Below are 19,865 nucleotides of genomic sequence, written 5' to 3' on the forward strand. Positions count from 1 at the left end.
CGTCCATTCCTGTGGTAATAACTGTTTAAATAAAACTATGATGGTTTAGTCACAAAAAACACTCGTCACTGAAGAATCATTTGCTGTTGTGTTGTAATCTGTCACACTGATGGAAAAATGTATGACAACATTGGCATCGTGTTGGAGATGATGTCAAGATTGTAAAGATGAGCCTTAAAATGCTTTCAGATTGTGCAGTGGGACTAAGAGTAGTTTACAGAGTTTCAGAGAACTTGAATGTGTTCTGACAACATGTTAAATGTGCGCACACGCTGAAATACAGTCATTAAACGATAATGAACAACTTTTTAAAACGTCTAAAAATTTGAATTTGAACCTCGACATCTTTTCCACTGCAAATGATCAAAATAGGTTGTCCTATTATCAAAGGTCCATGATTCATTTTTAATTAAACTGCCTGCTGCAGATGACAGCTTGTCCCACTTACGTTATAGCTAAATCGTCAGGGGGCTCGGTCTATGACCCAGCATTTTTGAGATTATGGATTTTCTGTGAATTCTTTGTGTTGGTATGTTTTAGTTTTCTATTATTTAGTATTAATTCATTTATAGCATTGACTGTATGTTTACTTACGTTTGTTTCCATGTTGTCTGGTCCAGGTGTTTAAGTCATGTTTCCTGTTTTATTTTGAAGGTCTTGTGTTCCATGTTCAGTGTGTCTCGTTTTGCTTCCCCTGTGGTGTCATGTTCATTTGTGTCAGCTGTGTTTCCGCTTCCCTCATTACCCTGCTGTGTATTTAAGTCCTCTGTCTCCCTTTATTCATTGTCAGGTCGTTTGCTTTCTTTCCGTCATGTCTATGGATTTCATGTTTCTCAAGTGTTGGTTTTTCTTCATCCTCATCCTTATGTTCATGTTATGGTTTTCATGCATAGTTTTAGTTTTTCCAGTTCAACGTAACGTTTAGTTTTTGCCTCTGCCTTTTGCTTTTGTGTTTAGTTATCAGCCTGAACAAACGCTTGCTTTTTGTTAAATCCTGTCATCCTGTCTCTCGGTCGTCTGCTTTTCTGTCCGCTCCTCAAACAAACCGCCCTTCCAGCCGTTGACACGAATAATTCAATTTAAAATTTAAATGTTAAGAAAATTCAAGTTGGGAAATGATGACGGGATCTTTTCTCCTCTCTCGTCCACAGTGACGCTCATTCATATTTCTCGGCCAACTACGTTAAATTGTAGGCTCTGCTCTGTATATACCCGTTGCCATGGTGAATCATGGAATCAGAGTTCCATTGATGACGCCTTTCTCTCGCTACACACGCACATGCTTGACTCACAGTTGAGTTGATTTAACTGGAACAGGAAACTCGGTTTCCCAACACAGAGTTTATGATCAGACTCAGAGTTTGTTGAACCTGCTTTCTGGATCAGAGCGCTGACCTCATGTCGATTTTTAAAAATACTTTTAAAACCAAACTGTACTCATTGCTTATTTAATTCTCAATAGTCAACAGTGTTGGGAAAAAAAAGTGAAGATGTGGTAACAGCTCGTAGGAACACTCACTAATGTGTAGGTGATTCCAGTAGCGTCGGGGTAAATGATGACACTGTAGGCCTTTTTCTCTTCAACCTTCTGGGTAGCCGAAAAGTTTCCTCCATTGACTACAGTGACTTCAAGATTCAGCTCCCCGTTGGACAGTGGAACAGTCTCATAACCAGGAGGGTCCTGAGAGAAGCCAGAGAGTTAATGTTTTTAGAAAATTGAATTATAAACTTACTCATTTGCCAGAATGAAGTTATGAAATCTCTTGTTTCTGTAGAACAGCTCAATCAAAGTTAAAATAGCATTTTCACTGTTAACGGCATACTGAGTTTTAGTTTTGTCTTATCTCTTCTTACATGTATTACTAGTTGAATTCTGTTTATTTATTGTTTCGTACATGTCTGCTTTTTCAAAAGGTACACACACTTCTAATTGCAGCAGGCCAAAGTTAAAGGGGTAAGAAACCTGGAGAACACACACACTCATACATACGTGGATCTCTGAAAAATGGTCAGCCTACACGCCTGACAATTATGCAAAGAAAAATCCACTGTACATGTGAACGACAGGGAAATGTGGTTTTTAATTCTATTCGCCTTGAGCCACAGTGAAAATTATGAGAAGTTTAGCCACCTGCACTCTTCTTACCTCAAGGTACTTGATTGACTGTAGAAACAGATCGGTGCCAGGAGCCTTCAGACTGACATCATCTTTAGCAAGGTTGACAACCTGCAAGAGACACTTCCCTGCAGGTGCAGGATTCACCACAGTTTTCTATTAGAGAGAAAAGCAAATCAGAGCACAGTGATGGAAAAATATCAGCGAAAACACTTTTTGACCAGTCAGACAATCACTATGAGATAAAATCAACAATAAAACAGTTAAAGTATAAGATTCAGGTGGGCATGCTAGAAAAAGCAAATGTACTTAATATCAGCAAAAAGATACTGTTAAGTTTTGGCATCCAAACTTTAAAACTGCAAGCTACCATTATGATTATACATCTGAACTGTACACATTCAGGTTTTCCTGGAAACATGAGCAGTAAGGGTTTTGCCGAGTGTGAGTGCTTTTCTGTAGCAAGATGCAATCACTATGATTGCTGCTCATACGTACCACAACGTTCACCTCCACCAGAGTGGCTGCTCCGAAGGCCAGGGCTGCAAACACCATTCCCATGGCCATTTTCCTCAGAGGTCTGAAAACAGAGAGAGTTGGTGCCCAACAGTTACAGTAATACCTTTACCTGTTTTTCACTGCTTTTTAAAATATTCTGAAAGCGTGGCTTTATCATTTTATCAGAAGGGTTATTTCCACAACAGTGTCCTCCCTGACAAACTTTCTGTTGCATTATTTCCTTGTTATGGCTGTGCATCCCTAAGTCTGGTCCTAATGTTAAAAGGGAGTTCTTGTTTTCTATTGTCACCAACTCCTTGCTCATTGGGGATCATCTGATTGTTGGGATACTCTCAGAAGTGTTACGTCACTTGGGTGCAAACTCCAGAAAGTCAGGATCTCCTAAAAAGAAAATTGGTCCACTAAGAATATGATTTGGGAAACTTTGGGAAGCCTAAAATGTTCACATTATCCTGTTTTTGCCAAGCATTTCTATTTTCCTGTGTCTGTATATGGATCATGCAAAATGCTTTTACTGATGTGTGAGCTTGAATTTCTTTCTCAGCTTTGCACGACAAAAAAAAATCGGATTGGATGCATTGGTGTAAAGCATGCTGCCACTGGACTTTGGAGCAGTGGAGACGTGATCTCGAATCACGAATCACACTTCTCCGTCTGGCAATCCGATGGACGACTCTGAGTTTGGCTCTTACCAGGAGAACAGTACTTGTCTGACTCCAAGGAGGGAGGATTATGGTGTGGGGTTGTTTTTCAGCAGCTGGGCTTCACCCCTTAGTTCCAGTAAAGGGAACTCTTAATGCCTCAGCATACTGAGACATTTTGGACAGTTTAATGCTGCCAACTTTGTGGGAACAGTTACATATATGCCTATATGTTGTTAGTACAAACGATGGCCTATGGCAGCTTGGATAGGCTGGATGGCGGTAAGAAACACAGTTTTAAATTGCTCTATACAGCGTTATTATGTTTTTTTCAAATCAACCTAATAATCTTGAAGGAGAGGCCAGAGGTCAAATGTTACTTGATATTTTAAATCCTTTTGCAGTACTTTCTATATGTCAACATTACACATTTCACTAGAACCACCGTCTCTTTATACTTACAGGTTATAAGGTTTTTATGTCAGTTTTTAACTAATAGTTGACCTTGAAGATGTTGGTTGATATAAAGTCAAATTTTAATGAATTGTTAATATGACCTCACTCTATATGCTTACAAAGATTTATCAGAAATCATTCAAAACTTTATGAGCTATCGTGCACACAAGTAGAATGATTACACACATGCATGCTAATGCGACCAAAAACGTAATGTGGTGGGGCGTGGTGTGCGGTGCCGTGCAGGGAGGGCGGATGCACCTGCGTGACATCCTCAATTCCCCATGTTAAAACACGAGGAATCAGGGTTTGGAGAGGGTCGAGAAGTTGTGGTGTGATGCGTGTCGAATGAATAAAGATGGCTTTGACTAACACTCTCTGGACCCTGTGAATTTCCCTACCTGAGAAACAAGTATGGAAATTCATATTTACACTGTGAGAAGTACTTTGGAGTCGGGTTTAAAAGTAAATGTTTAACATTCATTAAACATTCATTTGTAAATGTGTTTACAGACACTTCCCTCAATCGTTAACTTTCTTTTCTAAGGCATAATCCTGGGAAATATATGTGGAATCACATGCTTCATTTTTTCCATTTTACGAGATTACAAGATGATCCTGAATGAAATAAAGGTGGCAGTACAAAACAAAGCCAAAAAAATCCACTACTCACGTGATCTTGAGTCCGCAGAGTCTAACGAGCGGATATATGATGAGGTCAAAGATAGGCACAAAGACAAGAATCAGCAGAGCATTCAACATCTAGACAACAAGGGGGAGGAAAATTAGTCTTTTAACGACTCTATAAAAGCTCTGTAGAGTCCATAAAATCATAAATGTTGCGTCAATAAAGAGAGATTCTGATTCGGTGTTGCTTGTAAAGAGATGGCAGTGAAGAAGAACCATAAAAGTGTTTTCATGAAAATAGCCTCATCACAGCCTAGTCAAACATTGGTCTTCATTAGTGAGGGGACTTGAGAGATGCTTCTTTTCACTGGATGTTTAAAATCTGTGCCTTAGATTAGCTGGTAGGTTCTGCATTAGAAATATATAACAGCTGCGCAGGACACTCCATCAATTATGGTGCTGTATTCAAGCACACTGGCTTTGAAACCTAACAGAGACTACGAGGGAGAGAGTCTCGGGTTGTTTATATCAGAACAACATGAAGCTCTTTTTTATGCTTAGTCTTTAAATCGTAAAGCTTAAAAACACGGTAACCATTAACACTTTATAGTCAAGTTGTGTAATGCTCTTTACTGGCATAAGTGAAGCTGCAATGCAAGGCTCACATGGTAAGCCTCACTCATGACATCCACAGTGCCTGCTGACACTGGAGATAAAAAGAAACATTTTAATTTTTCCTGATGGCTTTGGTTTATTTTTGGCTGTAATGACAGTGTGGCTGTAACTAGTTTGTAGTTTAAACTACTAATGTTTTAGCAATGAAAACTACAATCACTTTCAACCATAAATTTTGACTATGAACTTCAACACCACACGCCCGTTTCAGCAGCTCGTTTATTTATCCATTCGATGATATTTTCTAATTTTTCATATTGCCTAAGCACCACCGTCTATATTTAAGCATCTGACACCTTTATACAACCAAATTCTGAAACTAATGGATAGAAATCCAGTTCAGTGGATAAGGGACGAGCTATAAACTCTAAATGCAGCACATCAATTTCTTGCTCTGTATTGGAAATATGTCAAACGGTGTTGTCCCTTTTAAATAAATGAAAAGAAAAAAATTGAGTCTGGCATTTATCCAGTGACCATAAAGGCTGCAATGAAGGCCATGACCAATGGTCAAGTGCAGATTAACATGTCACCATCTTTTACTGCTTTTCTTAGCAGGAAAAAACTGTGACTGTAACTATGACATGATAAACTGCCACAAACAAAAAAGAGGAGGAGACACTAATCACATACATTCATGTGAAAATAAAGTTTTCACAGCTCTCTATGAAGTCCTGAGAAAAGCTAAGTCCACCCCATGATTCAGTAGTATGCAGAACCACCTTTAGTAATGGTTTTCTGTACTTTATCAGCCTCTCATCATTAACACAACATTGTGGGTGAATTTTGGAGGACTCTTCTTTACAGTGTTGTTTCCATTTATTGAGGTTTGTGGGCATTAGTTTTTGCACAACTCTCATTTAAGGTTCCACCACAGTCATTTCAATCGGGTTGACGGGACCATTTCAACACATTGATTCTTTTCTTTTTCAGTCATTCTGCTGTGCTTGGGGTCATTGTGCTGTTACATGGGCTATTTTGGGCAAAGCTTTAGCTGTTAGGGTGATGGCCTCATATTTCACTCTGGAATACTTTGGTATACACAGGAGTTCATGGCTGACTCAGTGACTGCAAGGTGTCCAAGTCCTGTGGCTGGAAAACAAGCCAAAATCATCACCCCACCATCAACATAGTTCGAATGAAGTGTTTGTCCCTTTTTTAAAATCTTCACCAAACATGGAGCTATGCATTACTTCCACTATCCAAAGGACATTGCTCCATTGTTCTTGAGTTTTCTCCAGATGCAACTTTGCAAACCTAAGTCATGTTGCCATTTTCCTGGCCACCCTTACAAACAAGCCAGCACTGTGATGAACTTTAGCATCTAGCATGCTAACTAGCATGCTAACAGACTCCATGCAAACAGAGTCGGAAATGTAGCTCTTGGATTTTCCACTCCTGGGAAGGCTGTGGTATTGTGTTAACAGAGCTCCAGAGCAGCAAACTGCCAACACTTCTGCTTCCATAGAAGTGTTCACACTTGTTCATGATGAATTAAGTGCATTTGATTAGCAGCACCTGGCTGCTGTTTACCCTCTTAATATCTACAGAAACTGTAAGGGTGTACTTAGTTTTTCAGGGGACTGCATAGAGCACCATGAAATGTTTTTAAAAAGCCACAATACATTAAAATATCTATCATTCTTACTGAAATTCAAATATGCTGATCAGCCAGAAAAGCATGTTTTTCAGTTGTCAGCAGTTTACAATTTACCCAGTGATAAATAAAATACTGAATCCTTGCAATATACAGTAAATTTAACTTAACCCATTTCCAAAGGTAAAAATTAGCATTGAAACACAGTGTGTTCGCTTGCTAAACCATTGGAAAACTACTTTGGGTCATATACATACACATATATCAGTACTGTTACAAGTATATGCTAAGAAATCTGCATCCATCACAATCATTTTCTGCTTTTCTCTGGACTTTCTGCCGTTCTTTATTGCTTTTTTAGATTAGCAGAGACTGCGCACAATTTGCATCCCAGCAAGAGCCAAATAAGCTGCACATACCTGCATTTGGTCAGGCTTAATAGCGAAGGAGTTTCCCTATAATAAAAGAAGACAAAGACAGGAGAGACACTTAAACTTTATCTTTATAAATCTAAACTTGATGAGTTGATGATTTTTTGACTTGATAACGAGCCATAAACAATGTTATTTACTAGAATAAAATGATAAATTGCAGCAACACCCTAACAAAGAAAAGTTCTCTTCTAAAGACTGTTTGTGATATCAGATGCTAATCTAAACCAGCCCACTGATAACAATGTGAAAATACAGCATCAGCTTTTTAACATCTTGACACCATTACTTCACGTAAGTAAGGTCTTACAAAAGCCAGGTTCATCCTCGTGGCTTGAAGTGTCCAGCGGGAACCCTGCAATAAAGAAAAGACATCTGTTACTGTCAAATTTGTTTAGGGCACAGCAGATGGGATTTCCTCATTTTCCCTGGAAGGGACAATAATAATAATAATAATGAAGGGATAGTGTATTTCTGACATCTCCTCTAAGGAATCAGTTTTAAATCAGTCGAATTACAGGAAGAAACGGATACAGGAGGAAGGAGAAACAGGAATGTTGAATGTGGCTTTGAGGTTTTTCTATAATCAGATGATTGTGTTGACTGTTGGTCAGAGGAGAACATAACAGACACTTATGGGATTTTGCAAGAAAGTTTCGCCACAAGACCTTGATCTTGTGCTGACACAGAATGCAGTCTGTCCAAGTAGGAAGGGAACTGAGGCAAGTTTTTCTTTTTGATTAAAAAGTAAGTAAAAGCTGTGACTGTAAATGTTGCTTAAACTGGAAATAAAGGCCTGAGCACAACAGTGGAACACAATTTAAATAATACTTAAGAATATTTAATCATTAGTTATTATTAATGATTGGCTTTCTTCCACAGTGTGTTTTTTTGTCCTGTCTTCTTCCCCTCATCCCCAACCGGTCACGGTAGATAGTCTCCCTGAGCCAGAGGGTTCTTCCTGTTAAAAGGGAGTTTTTCCTTCCCACTGTCACCAAGTGCTCCTTCACAGGGAGTCGTCTTATTGGTGGGGGGTTTCTTTTTATTATTGTAGGCTCTTTACCTTACAATGCAGGCGACTGTTGTTGTGATTCGTCGATATATAAATAAAACCGAATTGAACTGATGTGCTAATCACATTCCTGGAGCTTATTTTCATTGGGCATTTAACTTTAGTACATGGTGTATAAAGTATGGGGTTTGGATACATAATGGAGAGCAGCTCATTGTGAAGGTTCATATGTCTTTTTCCCAACCAAAATCACTCTTCCCTCTCAATCTCATTCAAAACACATGAGTTCAGACTAACAAAATCAAAAACAAAAGACTGCATCACTGCCAGCCTCACTACGATTCACTGGCTACCTGATTCATCACAGCTGATTTAAATGCCTAAATGACATCAACATGTCTTGATGTTCTCCAGAGGCCTGGTAATGAACTAATCATGTGATTCCAGTGTGTTGGCCCAGGGTGAGATCTAAAACCTGCAGGACACCGGCCCTCGAGACCTGGAGTTCTCCACCCCTGTTTTAAAGTCTTCCATGGTCTTGCTGCTACCTACTGTCATGGTTCTGGCTTTTAAACCCAAGGTTTTGCATTTTTGGACTGTAGTTTTTAAGCTTTTAGTAATGTCATTGAAGGTGTGTTATATGTAGTACTGTTTTATATTCTGATCTCTTGCGTAATCTAGCCTTCGACGTATCCTTTTGTGTCTTGATAAGCCTGTCTTGATAGTGGTTACTTGTTTAGTGACTTCCTTTTTTTATTTCAATACTCTGTGTCTAGCCTTGTGTCTCACTCCCCTCAGCTCCACACGCCTGCGCCTCTCTGAAACTGATTCAGCCGGAGGTCTCTTCCTGTTAAAAGGGAGTTTTTCCTTCCCACTGTTGCCAAGTGCTTTGTTCGTCTGGTTGTTGGGCTTTCATCTATATTATTGTAGGTACCAACAGTTGCCTTCACAGGCACAGAAACATGTATTTGGTTTTACTTCACTTTGAAAGTTTTGGCTATTTCCCCACCTGTTCCCTCTCCCCTTACTGTCTTGTTTATATGTTGTCTCAGACTCCTCTTGTCCTTAATTTCATTGTTCACATATCTGGCATTTAGATTTTATTGTCCTATTCTGTAATATTTTGGATTCTGTTTATTTCATTGAACTTGCAGCATTAAAAGATGATTTTTGACTTTATTTCCTGTGTCCTGAGTCTTGCATTCGGGGCCACAAAAGTGGTTCACAACACCTACATCACAGATTTACTCGCACCTCAGACACATTTTATCTGTTCCTGCACGCTCATTACAGAAGGACAGTTTGTGTTAGAGCTGTGGATTTCTCCAGCAACTACTTTTAAATCGGTAAATAAATTCATTCATTCTTATAAATGTATTTATTTATCTTACCTGTCATAATATTCACACTGTTAAGGTTTAATGTCTTCTGTTTTTGGTTATTTTATTTGTGTGTAGTTGTCTTTTTGATTTTGGATTATGACTTGTTATTGCATTATGTAAAAGTAACTCTGTTTTACAAGTTAAGTTTATTATTATTTATTATTTTGTCTTACCTGCTGATCAAAGAGAGCCCAGAACATTGGGAGGGGGATGTAGAGCACCAGAACTCGCAAAACCATCTTTATCTCCTGAATCAGACGCATCTGTAAAATAAAACACGCGCGCGCAAACAAACACACACTGGTTAGATGACTTTTAAAAAACTTCTACGCATCAATGAATTAATAGAAGGAGTTCGCTGACGTTACCGAGTACTTCTCCTCAGCCCAGTCCAACCAGTGCTTTTTCGGTGGGTCATGTTTTGATTTGTTCCAACGATTTTTAAGTGCAAACTGTAGGCCAAAGGTAAATAATTGGAATGAAAATGGAGTGTGTGCAACACAGACAGAAACCCCGAAGTGTGAAATTCATATCTTTCTTAATGATTCTTGGCAGTAAAAAGCAGTAAATCAATGTGCTTGCACTTCAGCTCTCAGATAAGTCGAGGGAGAAGTATGGGATTACTCACCCCGATGCAATTGCAGACTTCCCAAAGGACGTTTCCCTGGGGTGGAGTTCTCTTGTACAGACTGCTGCCAGCAATGAAGACAACTGTGTGCGATAAATGAAGAGTCAGACTGGACTTGTTTGAGTGAAGATCACAGCGAGTGATTGCCTTGATGTCAGAACAACCAAAATAACACTGAGTACCTATTTAAGGATGGTTTGTCCTCTCACAGCTGCTAATGAAGGCTTTGGGGTAATAAAACCTACCATGTTGTAAACATGCTTCAGGCTTTTAGCACTAAAGCTCCTCCTCTGCTTCACCCTCACTGCGATCTGTCTGTGACCTCTCAAGAATTAAATCACAGTTTGTTTTCAAAGCGAGGGTTCAGTTAAGCATGAATCCCATAAGGATCAGGGGTGACGGGGACCGAGAGGCAGAGACAACTGACTGTCAGGACAAATGTGGATGGGTCTTGATCAAGTGTAAGGCCGGCTCGTGAAAACGCAAGCTCAGCATGCTGATCACAGCCTGGAATAAAGCTCAGATCTCGAAATGCGACTGGCAGGTTTGAAAATAGGTCAACGTTTGCAGCATCGGATATCATAAGCACACTTACTGCATTTAGCAACACGTTGCTAAAAACATGGAACTGAAGATTCTAATCGAAGAAGGACAACATGTGAATTCAGTCCCTATTAGTGGCACTATTTTCATGCCTAAATACTGAGTTAGTGAAAAAGTTGATTAAAGCATTTCAAAAACAGCAGAAAGGGCTAAAAAAAAAAAAAAACTGTGGACAATGTAGGGACTTGATTTTACAAGATTTTCTTGCCACAGCAGAGGTTTGTGTTATGGCTCAAATAAAAAGGTCAGTTTTTCAGGGAGCTGACCGTGTTTTGTATTTTTTTTCCCTGAAATAATTCTGTTATTGTGCACCAACAGAAATAATGTATGCTTCCCAAAGAAAACTGTCAAGTTAGAAATGTTATGTTGAAAAATCCCTTGCTCTGTTTGAAAAGCACTTGGAGAAAACTCTGTAAATGTTGAGGTGGAAACTCACCTAAAGCCACAACCATCAGGGCTGCAGGAACCCCAAAGGCCAAAGCATAACAGTCTCCACCAAAACACTTCACGTCACCTGCAGGAGTGGTGTGTGTTATTAACACAGTGGACCTCACTGGATATAATGTAACATGTAAAACTACGACTATGTGCTCACCTCTCAATATGGGTGTAATAATAGTCGACAGGAAGCTGCCAGCATTGATGGACATGTAGAAAATAGAGAAGAACTTCTGCCTCTCTGTGGTCTAGAAGGGATCAAAAACATAATCACTTACTGAGTTTAACATTGCTACAACAACTCCACATGACCACTGTTGTGTTAAAGAGTATATAAGCCCTCAGAGGAGTTTTCGGATATGTCCTAAACACTGTTTGGACACCAATAACACCGAGTAAATCTAGCACTGCAGTTTAAAGTATTATTTTTACACAGTAACAAAGCAGTTAGCGAGCAACTGCCAATTCCTACATGTCACAGATAACTTCTGAGAAGTATGTGTGGCTCAGTACCTAATGTTTGATGATGGGCAGGTAGTTATCACTAAGCCGCGCCTCAAAAAAAGGCATTATATAAAAGTTATCAGATAGCTGGGATTGGTTTCTGATAACCTTGTTTCCTTGGTGTACCGATAAAAATAATACAAATACGTCCACAAACTAAAGAAGGCTTACATGTTCCTCGTCAAACTGGTCACCTCCGAACGCCGCCACGCAGGGTTTGATCCCTCCGGTGCCCAAAGCTATGAGTATCAGACCTGACATGGACAGAGCACTGTAGGACACACGGACACAAAACACAAACAAACTGCTGATTCAAACTACAACACAGTGTATATTAATGACAGTACAGTGCTGAAAAGAAAGAAGAGATTGGATGAATGGCACTCAAAGAATTGCTGAGTGAAAACTATGGGAAACTGTATGGCATTGGGAACTGTGATGGGCATCAGTTTATCAATGACATGACGTTCATGGACCAAAAAAATAATTTTATCCTGATTCAAAACTTTTGAAACCAATGCTCAAATTCCTTCAGTGCAATAAGGATTATTAATTATTACACCTCCTCACCTCTTCCTCTTCTAACAGTGCTGGGCTGTGATTGTGCAGAGTGATAGAATTAGCTCATGACAACTCACATGTGCAATTCGGTGCTTCCCACGGTGGGAATGGCTCCAACCGACTTGACCACATGGCCGATCACATATACAATGGACAGGTAGATGATGGTCCTGTGGGGAGCAAGCTGTGATTATGTACAGGGCATTCAGGCCTTCTTCAAAATCTCTATGTGTGCTCAGAATGATTCATCTCCAGTAGCAGGCAACGTCAGGCAAAGCTAGCAGCTTAAAAGGAGATGATGAAATACTGCACACGCATAAAATGTGCCTGTTTCCACCACTGAAAAATACATTTTTTGCTAGCTATAAGTCAAGATTTCGAGCTATGAAGTGAGACGTTTTGAGATAAAAACCCAAATCTTTGACTTATCGATGGCAACAAATGTTTGTTTTTTCCAGTGGCAGAAGCTTAGAAAGTATCCACATAACATGAACACAGTTTGCACAATGTATTTTTGTTATTTGCTTGAATCCACACTTTAGTGCATTTACAGCTGAGAGACTCACTTGTATTTTCCGAGCCAGGAGTCAGCAATGAAAGCTCCCAGTATGGGTGTGAAGTAGCAGAGGCCGCTGAAAGCATGGTAGACAGCAGTGGAGAGGTCCTTGTCCCATTTCAGGTAGGTGAGGAAATAGAGTGTCAGCAATGCTGTGATCACACACACACACGAGCAAGCATAAGCTGTGAATCAGCTCACAGGATGGAGAAGCCCAAGCCCACACCTAAACACCACAATACATCGTAAGCCTTCAACATGAACTGTCATATTCTAAAAGTATTATTGCACTCAGAATCCTTTCAGCGAATCCTCCGCAGTTCATGAATTCAACAATACCACATGATTATATTCCGTTATAAGATTTTTTTTTAAGCTGGTTAAACCATCACATTAAATAATGTAATCGGAGACACCCACTGTGCTTACATTTAAGCTTAGAAGATCCACAAGTAAACATTCTGGGTTTGAGTTTGTCATTCAGGTAAGCTAAGGCATTTTAACCTAAAACCAAAAAGCTGTGGGACATTTTCTTAATAAATAAGCCATAACAGACACGAGAGTCGCTTGGGAAAGTTCAAGATGAACCTTGTGTGCTGCAAAACTCACACTGTTAACTAAGCAACATCTTCATTCAAAACAGACGTCCTAGCTTTTCCCGAGCACTCAACTACATCTCTTGATCTCCGTCAGCAGATGGCATTTCCTGGCAGACTGCAGTTGTGTTAGCTTGTAGCTCTTAAATTACCGTAGAGGCCACCAGAATAAATCCAAAACAACTTGGTTATTCTGATGGTTACAGAATATCAGTAATCCATTATTTTCAAACCACTTACCTCTCTGATGCGATCTCTCTTCTTTTATTCATTAGTAAAATTAATACCGTTGGTATTTTTACTAATGACTGAAATAAATTAGATATTTGGGGTCTATTTTTTTAATATTCTCTCACATTTTAGAGACAGTATAATTAAATAAAACCCCCGAGTCTTAAGTTCACTCGGATTGAGGAGAAATTTCAGTAGCTGAAACTGTGGACACAGTGCACCAGCTTAAACCTGCAGGAAATTGCGTGGTGTATTTACATGTGTGTTTGTGTGTGATCCGGCTGAAGTAAATCTGTCACTTGTGGAGATAAGTGAGGTCGTGTGAGGGAACAAGAGAGATCTTATTTGTTGCCTCTCTATTATATTACCCCAATAATACTCATAATCTGTAATGTAGCAAGCTAAAAGTACTCTGTGAATCTAGAAAACCTTGCTTTTATTGAGGCTTTATATAGATTTGCACTGTAACATTGCCCAGGCATTTATTTGCATACCTTTCATGCCATAGTAGGAGAAGCGTTCGCAGAATTCATTCACCACTATGAAGCAGATGCTGACTGGGTAATTGGTCCCAAAAATTTTCTAAAAGAAGCAAAATGTATTAACAGAACAAAGTTCAGCACTTTTTAAAGAGTACACATTTTCTCCAAAAAATCACACTGAAGTAAAAGCACATCCAGAATCCACTATCTAATCTTTTTTCCCCACCTTTGTCAAATATAAACAATAACTGGCAGATTCAGTGAATAGTTTTATTCTCTGACAGAGAATACTCTGACATGAAAAGAGAGGAATGTAGCTGATAGATTCTTCCTGTTAGTCAATCTCACAAGATACTGAAGTTAATCATTACGCAGAAATAGAAGTTTTATAGGTTTAAAGCTTTAATGAGACCAGGCTCAGTTAAAATGAAGAAAAATATCCATCGCTTGAGTTCTGAGTGGATTTTTGTGGAGTGGATGTTTAGTATTCAACTAAACACCGTGTGGGATGTTTTGATTAACAATGATCTGCAACTTTACGCTGTTGCTTTAGTGCATTTTGACAATTTAGGCCATCTGTCAGGTCGTATCATTCACATCAGCTGTAGCCCTGGTATGTAAAGGTATATGATTCATGTACTTACAGCTCTATACAAACTGTCTACAAGCAGTAAAACACTTTGCACAACCGGCTGCTAAAAATGGAGGCTTCTGTAGAATTTTACTGGTAATGATGTGCTCACTGATCTGGAGCTGGATGTAATTAATATGAGGTCAGTGTTTTAATCATCATCAACATCATCATCATCATAGGTCCATGGCCTCATTCAGTGAGCTTTAGGCAGTCAGTGAGTCACAGTCACTCCAGTGTATACAAGCAGATAAACACTTACTAGGAGTAGTTAGACTTGTGCCTCCCTACTTGGTAATGTTTCTTTTTTTTAATTGCTAAGACTTAATTTAAGGGTTTGTTTACCAAATGTACAGCGAACACATTTACTCCCATCCCCATGTCAGTTTTGGTGTCATTTAATTTCAATTAATCAAAGCATGAAAACATGTCCATTCAATTTGCCTCTGATATATAATTTTACCTCGCTGTATCAACAGTTTTCTACAACTGAGGAAAATCAAAGCGTGGTAGATATTGTCCATTTTCTGCATGATACCCCTGGAGATTAAACAAATCTGTACAGTAAGCATATTAAAAATGATCCTTTATTGGATTTGCTATCTCCAAAAACATAATCGCTCAGGCCACATGTGGCACCAGCTTTCTCCAAGCAGCAGTTAGTGTGGGTTTAGTTTTAGAGGGGAGGGGGTGCCTGTTGCATCATCTTACCAATAATAATTTAGCATAGAGCTTCAGTGAGAGCTTGGTCTCAAAGCAGACTTCCCTCTGTCTCCTTAGCCCACTTCTGCATGCTTCGCATACACGTCAACAACACATCTTTGCGTGTTTTATTTCCACAGACGTGGAAGTTGTACGCGTTCCAACCCACGTACAACTTTTCTTGTTTTTCTTTTTTTTGTTTTCTTTTCTTTTACTACGCATCTTTGCGTGGTAAAAATCAGAGATGCACAACTAAACTAACTGAGCAACTCAGCGCATGATCCGCAAAATATCACAAAACAGCACGTTTACCTTTCCCATGTTGTCGTTTTAGATGAGAGAGTTTGGGATCTTTACGGCAGCACTGTCATCCAAGTCCGTCCCACTCCGTTCCGCTCTCTGAAGGCACAGATGCAAAAACCTCGGACACTTACACTCTTAAAGCACACTCAAAGTTAATATTCCACCACAGAACACTGGACTTGTCACCTCAGGAAAAGCAGCGAGCCTCCGTACTTCGGTCTTTTGTGAAATATTAAAAAGGAGGTAGCAGATGAGTGTTTATATATGCGTATATTTACAACGCCTTTCACTCCCTTTTTTTTGGGGGGGGGGGGGGGGGGGGGGGGAGGAGGTCCGCAAGTTGCAGTGAAGCGGGATCTACTGGTACAATAGAGTCGTTGTTGCACTCAGCCGCAGACCTGACTGTGGGATGGATGTGCGGGTCAAAGCGCATATCCCTGGTTGGATGACTTCGAGTGTATCATTTATTTCTTTTTTATTCACCCTGAGTAATATCAGCGGTGGTGGTGGACATGTGTCCCAAGTACACGTGTTAGTTAGTTGCTGTTTGAGGGATGGGTTTTAGGGTTAGGCTTAGACATTCAATCATAGTAAAGGTAAACCTATAAGTCTAGAGAAGGCATGATGTCAAAGGAATTGCAGTTGTTGTTTCATCCACGATCATGTCCCCACAAAGGTGTGTGTGTGTGTGTGTGTGTGTGTACTTGAATTACTCATATTGTGGGGACATGCGTCGTTTACACATATATAGTCAAAGGAGCTTGCAAAGAAAAGCGTCTGGACTTCTTTAAGTTACTTGAAGACGTTTCATCTCTCATCCGAGAAGCTTCTTCAGTTCTAAGGTCAAATGGTGGAGAGTCCCAGATATAAACCTAGTGGGAGTTTCCCCCCACAGAGGGACAAAAGGACCCCCTGATGATCCTCTAATCGCCTGAGCCAAGGTGTGAAACTGGGTGTGGGTCCCAATCAGCCAGAGTTTCGGGTGAGTTCATTGTGAAACCTGGCCCCACCTTATCATGCGAATTCCTGAGATCAGATGGCCCAGGATGTGAGTGGGCGTTAAGGCGTCTGGGAAGGGATCTCAAAACTGGATTATAGATGGCAGACAGTTGGTGTCGTAAACCACCGCCTCTGTTCAAAGATGGTCGCTCACAGTGGACATAGATGCTTCTTTCACTCCTCTTTCAAACCATCTGTCCTCTCTGTCCAAAATGTGAACATTGGCATCCTCGAAAGAGTGTCCTTTATCCTTAAGATGCAGATGGACTGCTGAGTCTTGTCCTGTGGAGGTGGCTCTTCTGTGTTGTGCCATGCGCTTGTGAAGTGGCTGTTTGGTCTCTCCAATGTAGAGGTCTGGGCATTCCTCGCTGCACTGTACAGCATACACCACATTGTTAAGTCTGTGTTTTGGCGTTTTGTCTTTCGGGTGAACCAGTTTTTGTCTGAGCGTGTTGCTGGGTGTGAAATACACCGGGGATGTCGTGCTTGGAGAAAACTCTCCTGAGTTTTTCTGATACACCGGCTACATAGGGGATGACAATGTTGTTGCGTCTGTCTTTCTTATCCTCCCTCGCTGGTGTCTGGTCTTCTTTTCTGTGCCTCTTTGCTGACTTTAAGAACGCCCAATTAGGGCCTCTACATTGGAGAGACCAAACAGCCACTTCACAAGCGCATGGCACAACACAGAAGAGCCACCTCCACAGGACAAGACTCAGCAGTCCATCTGCATCTTAAGTATAAAGGACACTCTTTCGAGGATGCCAATGTTCACATTTTGGACAGAGAGGACAGATGGTTTGAAAGAGGAGTGAAAGAAGCCATCTATGTCCACTGTGAGCGACCATCTTTGAACAGAGGTGGGGGTTTACGACACCAACTGTCTGCCATCTATAATCCAGTTTTGAGATCCCTTCCCAGACGCCTTAACGCCCACTCACATCCTGAGCCATCTGATCTCAGGAATTCGCATGATAAGGTGGGGCCAGGTTTCACAATGAACACACCCGAAACTCTGGCTGATTGGGACCCACACCCAGTTTCACACCTTGGCTCAGGCGATTAGAGGATCATCAGGGGGTCCTTTTGTCCCTCTGTGGGGGGTTACTCCCACTAGGTTTATATCTGGGACTCTCCACCATTTGACCTTAGAACTGAAGAAGCTTCTCGGATGAGAGGTGAAACGTCTTCAACCAACTTAAAGAAGTCCAGACGCTTTTCTTTGCAAGCTCCTTTGACTACGATGACCTGGATGACTGAGAACCTTCACAGACATTTTACACATATATACTTTTACACTGTCACACTGTGGGGACCTGTATCCCATTTGGGAGCAAAAAGGATGTCCACATAGTGTAAAACATTAGATGTTAGTGAACTTTGTATAGTGGTGTATTTTTGTATTTGTATAATATATTAATGTGGGCTACGTTAGTTATGTCTTCTGAAGTGACACAAATGCTGCTGCTCCTGTGAGCACATGTGTGGTTTTAACGTGGTCTAATGGTCACCACCACTATACGCAGATTTTTTTCCAATCTTCACAATTGTTTAAGTCTGCTAAATTTAAACATGAGCAAGACAGCACAAGATTAAAAAGTGGTTTAAAGACGCCACAGTTGGAGTTCACTTTATCCATTTTCATTAAAAGATTGTTAAAAAAAACAAAAACAAATTAATACTTAAAAAATGTGCTTGGACTTTTAGAAAACACACATGATTTTAAAACTCACAGATACAGAAATAACTGTTAAAATCTTTGCAGTGCCATTGTTTGAAATTACTGAAAGTGCGTTACATACAAAGCCAATTTCGATTGCTTTCAAGTAGGATATGCTTTACTCATTCCAAAAGTTTTTTTCTTCTTTTTTTAAAAATTATTATTTTTACATTACTTTGCCTGGATCCACCATTTACAACACTGGTCAAAAACTGCAAACAACAAAACAGACAAATTAGCCTGAAATCATAGGTGGGGCACAGATAACCAGGAGAAAAAACATAAAACATAAAGTTGACCAGAATTATTTTTCGGAGAGGGAGGAAATAAATGAATAAGAGCTTTATGATGCCATATATGTATTATATACTTACTTTAAACAAATGTTTATTTGGATTTTCTATTAATATTTTCTATTAATATTCTTCTGAAATGGAGCATACCAGAAGAGGTTTGAGAACCACTGGTATAACATCCCATGCAACATGCCAAACCTTGAGAGATGAGACTTAAGGAAACAGTAGATGTCATCTCCGGCTGTTTGAACATCAGTCCAAAACCACCACTGGCCAACACTGTGCTGGCATTAATGACAACCAGTGTAGTAGCCAGAAGTTTAGAAGTATCTAGGGTAACAAGTTACCGGTGCCAAGATTCGGGCAAAAAAATAACTGTTGTAAAACAGTGTTTTTTCTAACTGAAATATAGTCTTAAAAAGAATGGTGTTGTTTCGTTGGGTTGCCAGAAGAAAGCCTTTTCTCTTTAAAAAGGACATGGCAACATGGCTTCTTTTTCCAAAGCTGAATCTGAACGAACCAAAAGATTTCTGATTTGTGCAAACAATGTCCTTTGCACAATTCAGACCAAAGTGGAGGAGTGTCCAATAACTGACACAGTGGTGCTTAGACAACAACCTTGTGCTTAACAGCAGCAACACCAAGGAGGTCATTGTGGATTGCAGGCGGTCCGACAATCCACAATGACAAACACGGTCCTCTCCTCATACACGGAGAGGCAGTAGAGCGTGTGGACAACATCAAGTTTCTGGGTGTGATGTGCCCAGCAAAGGCTCTTCTTCCTAAGGAAGCTAAAACGGAACAAACTCTCTTCTCAGCTGCTCATGAACTTCTACAGAGCCACAAAAGAAAGTATCATCTGTCTTAGTATGACCCTTGGCCTGGGTGATGAAAACACCACAAGGGATTGTGGGAAATCCACTTCCACATCTGGACTCGGTGTACGCTAGACAGATCCCAAAAACAGGGCCAGACGTGCTTCCTTCAGGAAAGTTGTATAGGAACATGAAAACGTACCACAAGCCTGAGAGACAGCTTCATTCCCCAGAGCTGTGAAATCCAATTCTGTGACTTTTTGCACATATTATTTCTGCACACCTGCACACATGGATAGTGTGGTTTCACTTGTCTTATAGTGTATCTGCATATGTATGAACAGTAT

General features: G+C 40.1%; 1 protein-coding gene across 1 annotated transcript in view; it reads right to left on the reverse strand.

The window, feature by feature from the left end:
• slc15a2 (solute carrier family 15 member 2) overlaps window positions 1–15,986 on the reverse strand; it is a 21,731-nt gene extending 5,745 nt beyond the window's left edge. The window contains exons 1-17 of the mRNA XM_040034795.1: window positions 15,878–15,986; window positions 15,701–15,787; window positions 14,068–14,155; window positions 12,757–12,898; window positions 12,268–12,360; window positions 11,801–11,900; window positions 11,283–11,373; window positions 11,124–11,201; window positions 10,085–10,167; window positions 9,825–9,908; window positions 9,630–9,719; window positions 7,373–7,417; window positions 7,051–7,086; window positions 4,406–4,494; window positions 2,615–2,696; window positions 2,147–2,272; window positions 1,520–1,681 (exon numbers count right to left, since the gene is read on the reverse strand). Coding sequence (XP_039890729.1) covers window positions 1,520–1,681; window positions 2,147–2,272; window positions 2,615–2,696; window positions 4,406–4,494; window positions 7,051–7,086; window positions 7,373–7,417; window positions 9,630–9,719; window positions 9,825–9,908; window positions 10,085–10,167; window positions 11,124–11,201; window positions 11,283–11,373; window positions 11,801–11,900; window positions 12,268–12,360; window positions 12,757–12,898; window positions 14,068–14,155; window positions 15,701–15,709 — 1,398 coding nt within the window. The 5' untranslated portion in view covers window positions 15,710–15,787; window positions 15,878–15,986. The remainder of the gene's footprint in view (window positions 1–1,519; window positions 1,682–2,146; window positions 2,273–2,614; window positions 2,697–4,405; window positions 4,495–7,050; window positions 7,087–7,372; window positions 7,418–9,629; window positions 9,720–9,824; window positions 9,909–10,084; window positions 10,168–11,123; window positions 11,202–11,282; window positions 11,374–11,800; window positions 11,901–12,267; window positions 12,361–12,756; window positions 12,899–14,067; window positions 14,156–15,700; window positions 15,788–15,877) is intronic.
• Between the last annotated feature and the right edge of the window lie 3,879 nt (window positions 15,987–19,865).

The sequence above is a fragment of the Simochromis diagramma genome, unplaced genomic scaffold, assembly GCF_900408965.1.
Source record: "Simochromis diagramma unplaced genomic scaffold, fSimDia1.1 OVJJ01000091.1, whole genome shotgun sequence".
NCBI lineage: Eukaryota > Metazoa > Chordata > Actinopteri > Cichliformes > Cichlidae > Simochromis > Simochromis diagramma.